General features: G+C 40.4%; 2 protein-coding genes across 6 annotated transcripts in view; one reads left to right on the forward strand and one right to left on the reverse strand.

Moving 5' to 3' along the window:
• Positions 1–174: 174 nt before the first annotated feature.
• LOC106949605 (coiled-coil domain-containing protein 86-like) lies at positions 175–2,018 on the forward strand. The gene is made up of 4 exons (XM_015035979.1): positions 175–864; positions 1,175–1,304; positions 1,391–1,465; positions 1,837–2,018. Exons 1-4 carry the CDS (start codon positions 317–319, stop codon positions 1,966–1,968), a joined length of 885 nt encoding a protein of 294 aa, XP_014891465.1. The 5' UTR covers positions 175–316; the 3' UTR covers positions 1,969–2,018.
• Positions 2,019–3,364: 1,346 nt separating this feature from the next.
• The window catches only part of rnf24 (ring finger protein 24), a 35,064-nt gene continuing 31,493 nt past the window's right edge, over positions 3,365–6,935 (reverse strand). For all 5 annotated transcript variants that reach the window (XM_015035985.1, XM_015035987.1, XM_015035989.1 and 2 more), the window contains one exon: positions 3,365–6,670. In XM_015035985.1, the coding sequence (XP_014891471.1) occupies positions 6,529–6,670 (142 nt within the window). In that variant the 3' untranslated portion in view covers positions 3,365–6,528. The remainder of the gene's footprint in view (positions 6,671–6,935) is intronic.

Here is a 6,935-nt window from a genome sequence, read left to right on the forward strand (position 1 = left end):
CATTAGAACAGTGTATAAAGTTTCAGATGTGAGGCCATAGACAAAAAGTTACCAGCCCTCTCACTAAAAGGCATTAAAATGAAAAGTCTTTTCAAAAACGGCCTTAGACGAAAAGGTCTTATTTTTGTAAATATAAAGTTCTATAGACTACGAATGTAATTTGCCGTTCCTCCCTCACACCAACAGATGGCGACAACGCACAGCTGGATCTACGTCAGAACCGGAAATAACGCATCATACACAAGGCTGGGAGCAGGCACACGTGGGTCTTGGAGTTAGTTAAAGTTATGTACTTTTGCCTGTTTTATTAAGAAGTATGCCGAAGAGAACGAGGGCCCGGTCGGAGGAAAACAGCTCAGTGGAGCTGGTTGAGGATCCGCCAGCGGAGGGCAGGCGGACCCGTAGCGGCCGCACGGTGCGCCCTCCTGCCGCATTGCAAGACAGCACAACCCCGGTGAGGACTCCCAGCAGAAGGACCAGGAGGTCCGTCCTAAAGGAGCTGCCACCGCCGGCGGAAGAAGAAAACCCCGAAGATACGGAGCAGAAACCAGACAGTCCGACCGTGGAAGAATCCAGTGCGTCTACGGAATCAGAACCCACAAAAATTACAGAACCCGCCGGACCAGCAGAACCCACAGTGCCCTCAGACCCACCGGCCCAGGCAGCAGTCATGGAAACGGATAAAGCCGATGATGGAGGAGAACATCAGCTGTCCAAGTCTGCACCAGCAGAAACGGCTCCTGTAGGTTCAGGTAGCATCCCGAAGAAGAAAGCTCACCTGGCTCCCAGTGCCAAACCGATCCCGGCGGTTCCGCTGGGAAAACCAAAGTCAGGAAGAGTGTGGAAGGACCGGAACAAGCAGAGGTGGGATATGTCTTCAGCTTGCTGAGTTGAAGCTGAAATTGTATTATTTCTGTTCGGAAAAGTTCTTTCTTAACCTGTCTGCATGAATATACTGATAAAATAAGAAATCCAGTGGATTTTATGATGGAAACTGTTAATTTATTCTCAAATAAACAATGCAGCCTGCTTTGTCATAACACCTACAAACAATCTGGATTGTTTTTTTTTTTTCAATGTATGCAGCAATTATTCTTTAAAAAATATTGACTAGTTATGCAAACATATTGTTAGTAAACACTCACCTGTATGTTACCGTGATGTTTGCATCCAGGTTCTCTTCGTTGGTCAGAGACAAACCTCTGTGCTCCTCCTGGGAGAAGAAGATGCAGGCCAAGCGTGAAAAAGACCTTGTCAAACAGTTCACTGTGAGGCTGAAGGAGGAGAAAGCCCAGAAGAAGGAGGTGATGTGATGCAGAGGTTCTGGAGAAGTCATGCTCTTGCAGTTCTATGTCTAACAGACTGTGCTTCATTTTTTTTTTCTTTTTAGGAAAAGAGGAAAAGACGAGAGGAAAACCTGAAACGGCGCGCAGAGAACGAACGCAAAGCTGAGATTGTACAAGTGGTATGTATGCAACTCTCCTCACAGTGTCAATGTTGGTTTTTCTCCGCACAACACTGTGAACATAGGCTGAAATGTACACAGAGCTTTTTAAGGTGTTCAAAGCTCTGGATATTATTCTAGAACCAAACACTGCTTTAAACTTCTCCACACCTCGCGTCTGCTGCGTTCCTTGGTTCTGTTTATTCGCTCACGTTCTTAAGGAAACTTCTGAGGCATTCACAGAACAGCTGGATTTAAAGTGAGGGAGTACAAATGGAGGCCCACATTTTATTTGAAAATCTTTGACATGTTTATCCTCTGATCACGTAGAGTCACAAAGGATGGGGAAACATAGGCACGTATGAAACTCCTCGTTGGTTTTTGTTTGACAGATCCGGAACACGGCAAAGATCAAGAGGATGAAGAAGAAACAGCTGAGGCGCATCGAGAAACGAGACACTCTGGCTCTGCTGCAGAAAACGCAGAAGCAGAACAGCACAAGCAAAGTGCAAAAAAAAGATTAAACAAGATTTAACTTAAGAACGGTGACAATAAATTACATCTATTCAGAAAATTGTCTACATGCTGTTGTTGGATATCGTTGTTCAGATCAAGTTCGGACATTATTCTTCATTTGTGCTTCCAAACACAGAACTAAGAGTCACAGTACATGGAAAAGGTCAGGTTTTTTCCCAGTCAACTTAATAACTGGTCTAAATATACTCGGCTACTTTTTTGAGGTCCACCTTTCTGGTTCCTGAGTGGACCCCCTTTTTGCTCTCAACACAGTGTTAATTTTGCATGAAGGATTCAGCATAGTGTCAGACATTATGTGATTGGCTGATTCACTACTTGTGTTTCAGAATCAAACATTCACCCAATAATGTTGCTGCATATATACTTATTAAAATACTATTGAGCAAATATTAAATCAAAATGTTGCCATTTGTGAAAACACTCCATGAAGTGGAGATTTCTGCACATCAGGAAAAAAATTACATTCTGATATTTCACATCAACTTTGCTTTCATTTGTCTGTTTACTCAATATTCAGTTTGTTCAAAGGCAGAAACTGCATGAAGTCGGTCATCTCAAAAATAGGATCATTTAGAAAGAATTATGGCAAAACATAATAAAGTACTTGATTTAACCACAAAGGGGCGCTGATAAATCAAAGTTTATTTATGAGCCCAAGTGCAAATACAAATGTTTACCACAAGGGGGCGGTATTACATCAACCTTAAAATAATCTTCAATGACATTTAACAGTATATTTTTTTAAATGTACGAACAGGGTTCTTATGTGTAATTAAAATGTAATAATCCCTTTACTAATCTTTTGACGTCAGGATTTAGATCATATTATATTATGCAAGGAAAAAAGGCACAACTAGACAAAATTCTTTCCAAAACCTGGAAATTTTATTTACAGTTCAAGTCAGTCACATGCAACATTTTCTTTAAACGAATAAACATAAAATTAGCAAAAAGGAAAGAAAAAAAGTGTCATTTTAGTTTTTTCCCCAAAAGAGCAATATACAAAAATAGAGCTTACAAATACTGTACAGCATATAGTCTCCAAAAATATTCTGCTGCAGAATTCTTAGTTTTACAAACAATGTCTGTGAGACTTCACAAACATAATCAGTGTTAAAAAAAAAAAGGGAAAAGTGAGGAGAATTCAAGGGAAAAGGTAAAACGACTTGTTTGGACAAAAGGGAGGAGGAAGTTATTTGTGAGTTTGTAAGAGCTACAGAGGAATAAATACACAATACAAACAAACACAGGTTCACTTCAACAAGGCAGTGATAAGAGATTAAAACCCTAAATGATCTGGTTGCTAAAACCAACCATGGAAAACATGAAGAGATTCAAGCAGCAAAGAAAATGTCACTGGGTTTCCTTCTTTTTTTTTTTTTTCTGTCAAAATGAACACTACCCGTCATAAAACGGTGTTGTGATCAATAACTCCCTTTTCTTCTGTGGTTATCAGTAAATTATTTATGTCTAACGGTGCTCCTGACTGGATGTCTATTTATAACAGCTCAGTCCAAGGCAACGCTGACGTCAGGGATGATTTCAGCGGTGGGAAGACATTTCTTACTGTGCTCTTCAGCCCCATTTTTTTTCCCCCTCTGTCGTCACACAGACTCTCTTTAATTCCTAACATTTCATGTCTGGTTGGCACTATCAGGACGGCGGGCGGGAGGAAAACAGGGAGGCATGTGTGGGGGAAAAAAAAACAACAAAGTCTAATAACCAACGACAAAGGTGGACAAATGGCAGCAAGTGTTAGCTGCTGTGGGGTTTAGATGAAGGACTCGTGTGGAAATTAATCCTGTAACAAGAATGGCATGGCAGTCGTTTTGTTCACCACAGATGTAATGAAACACATCTTTCTTTGTTATTGCAACAGTTTTTGTTCAACTAAGGCTAAAATGTCCCGTGTTGAGTTAATGCCAGAGTATCGGCCGACGCTTTCATCTAGGAAAGGTCCAGTCCTCTTGTGTGTTGGCTGACATTCGGCGGAGATGAGACATTCGTCAGAGTAGCGACACTTTTCTAACTGAAAGCCAGAGACGCTTTGTTGAGATCATTGCTTTGTAGCGAGTGTGCAAAGAGAAAACCGAAAGGAAAATAGGACCAAGATGGTGTTAGAGACACAATCAGTGTTATAATGTAACAATTTTTTTTACATGGATTAAATTTGGTCCTATTCAAATGAAAACTGATTCGACTTAACTGATGAAACGATGTTTAAGCACACAACTGTTATGTTAAAGTCCAGTTTATGCGACGATCAAGAGTACAGATTCCCGGATTTGACCAGCAAGTCTTGAGTTTTGACACCCGTGGTTTGGATCAAAGCAGATTCATCGTCGGCAAAAATGAGGTTTAAATAGATCCACAAAGACTTACAGCTGCAGAGAAAAGTGACTATGAATGACTGGTGGGGCTGAATACAAATGCAAACGGCTCACTTTTCAGATTTATTTGTTGAAAAGATAACGGGACATGAAGACTACTGCAACAGCATGCCGATATAGCCTAATGTTATTTACGCTCCTTTTGTAGACAAATAGCTCTCATTTCCATTAAAACAGATCAGACCGCAGATTGTTTGACAGCCTGTCTCAAACTTATCTTCGATCCGTCGCTGTGGAATAAGCAGCGTTCCCAGTAGCGTTTGTGGGAAAAGTATCACTGTGTGGCCACAAGTTACTTAGGCCTGCAAAAAGAGATAATTCAGTCATAACCATAAATTGCAAGTGTGTGGGAATGAAATGTTACTGAGCGGTAATTTCTGAGAAGTGGATAACTGTGGCCATGGCCTAATAATAGATGACCACAAGATAAAGAATGTATCATTTGTTTTACTGACGGGACAGGAGGTGTCCAATGTGAGTATTATCAGCTCTGACGGGTGCCAAACTTCTGATTTCACATTATCATCATCTTGTGACTGATTATAACATGCTGTAAGGACTATCAGTTAAAAACACTATCATTATGCTCTCTAAATCCCGCTGATCACCAAACCGAAGCCACAAAACACTTCATTACCAAACCTCAGTGAGCTATTTTAGCCCACTAATGTTACCAGGAGGGGTGTGTGGAGTTCACAGCAAGGCCTTTCAGCTAATACACCAAATTCAGCTAACCAGAGGACAAAAAAGTATCCACAAAAGCGCGGCTCAGAGATGAAGTACGTGTGGCACGAAACAAAAGCACGTTGTACCGAAACAGAAAGGAGGGGGGAGGCGAAAGCACCAGAAGACTGCAGAGAAAAAGCAGGAAAAAAGGGGATAAACTGCAATGTGTGTTTGCATGAATGAAAACCCTGGTTCACTCCAACCTGCTGACCACTGACTATGGCAGTGTAGCTGAGAGAAAGGAGGGTCAGCCCCAGCTGCTCCCTTATGTGCATGTATGTGCGCCCACTAAAAGGATATGCTGATTACACGCTGAGGCCAGGACTCGTGGCGCTGGTGCCAGTTCACTGACTCGTGCTCCTAAACGCAGCGGTACCGAGAAAAAGAAAAAAAAAAAAGAAAAAAAAAAGAGAAAATAAGTGACAAATGGATTTACACTTTTGTGGCAAGAGAGATGAACTAGCTGACACTACAGCACATTTTGAGGGAAGATTTCTTTTTCATTCTGTTGTGTTCCAGAAAAATCAACTCTGTTGCAGGATCCGTGAAGCGACTTTCACAGCTTTCCTTAAAAGTCTCCTGCTTTCATCCGTGAAGTACACGAACCTTAATCTGATGACATTAATACAGGAAAAAAAAGGTCAATGAAAAACTAGAAAACTAGAATTGTTACATCTATTAAACAGCTCAAAGACCTTGGTTTAGAACGGATATTTTTGACTTGAAGTCTAAATTTTGCAGACAACTGGATTAGTCAGAGTAATGCCTGGGCGATGGTGACACAGTCAAACGTTTCACATTTAAGCAAACACAACTGTTCCAGAGTTGTCCCTTTGAGATTTCTGTAGAACTGTAATGTTTTAAAACCTGTCCGTCTGCTTTGTACACGGAAAAGAGGAAGAAATAAAATATAACACATGACCTTAGGCCTAAGCAATCAAGATTTTGCTTTCTCATAAAGTGCTTTTTAAATGAAACAAACAAAAAATATATATATATATGTATCTTAGTGTAGTGAAGTTCTTGGCTTTTGCGTTTTCTTCTTCCTTGTCTTTTGCTGGTGCCCTCCAGAAAAGCGCTTTGGTTGTGAAAAAGTAACAAAAAGAAACTTCTTCTAGATCAACTTCATCGTCCATGAAGTAAAAAAAAAAAAATAATAAAATAAAATAAAAAGAACAGTTGATTATCAGCCACTCTGTGCTGACATAAAGGAAATCCTTTTTTTTTTTCTTTTTGTAACCGATGCAAAAATAAAAAGAGGTGATGACGACCGCAGACTCTCAGTTTTTGTGAACTTCTGCTCAGTTATTCCAGTTTGTGTCAGTTCACACACTCTCACCGAAGGGTACCTGTTTAAGGTGCGAGTGTGAGCGTTGGGATGTGTTTTGTTGTGTGTCCGCCGGCTGCTTTCCGAGAGGGACTCAGTGTCCGCTACACCAGGTTCTCGGCGCCGGGCAGGGGCTGCTGGACGGGCAAGGGGGGCTCTATGGTGCCGGCCTGCTGGGCGAGCTGCAGGACGGGCATGTTGCACAGCGGGCACACTTTCCTCACCTCCAGCCACTTAATGAGGCACCTGACGGATAGAAAAATGAGCCAAGGTATGTTTAAAATGTCAGATTTAGAAAAAAAAAAAAAAAAAAAGATTTTAGCAACAAAAAATATTTAGCTGGTTTTTCAATCCCATAAACTCTTACTGGCCAAGAATTACCTTTCAAAACAAGAATATATATATATATATAACCAAAAAAAAAAAAAAAAAAAAAAAAAAAAAAAAAAAAAAAAAAATTTTAAACCAAAAAAAAAAATTTTTAAAAGTTTGAAAAATTTAGAGAAAAAAA

The sequence above is a fragment of the Poecilia latipinna genome, unplaced genomic scaffold (genome assembly GCF_001443285.1).
Source record: "Poecilia latipinna isolate Pla-1442-1.1 unplaced genomic scaffold, P_latipinna-1.0 Scaffold353, whole genome shotgun sequence".
In the NCBI taxonomy this organism is placed as follows: Eukaryota; Metazoa; Chordata; class Actinopteri; order Cyprinodontiformes; family Poeciliidae; genus Poecilia; species Poecilia latipinna.

What these genes read in the sequence shown, in the direction of transcription:
- LOC106949605 (XM_015035979.1), top strand. Translation starts at nt 317, where the DNA reads ATGCCGAAGAGAACGAGGGCCCGGTCGGAGGAAAACAGCTCAGTGGAG. An exon ending in AAGGACCGGAACAAGCAGAG is followed by an intron (nt 865 to 1,174) that starts GTGGGATATGTC and finishes GTTTGCATCCAG; the next exon opens with GTTCTCTTCGTTGGTCAGAG. An exon ending in AGAAAGCCCAGAAGAAGGAG is followed by an intron (nt 1,305 to 1,390) that starts GTGATGTGATGC and finishes TTTTCTTTTTAG; the next exon opens with GAAAAGAGGAAAAGACGAGA.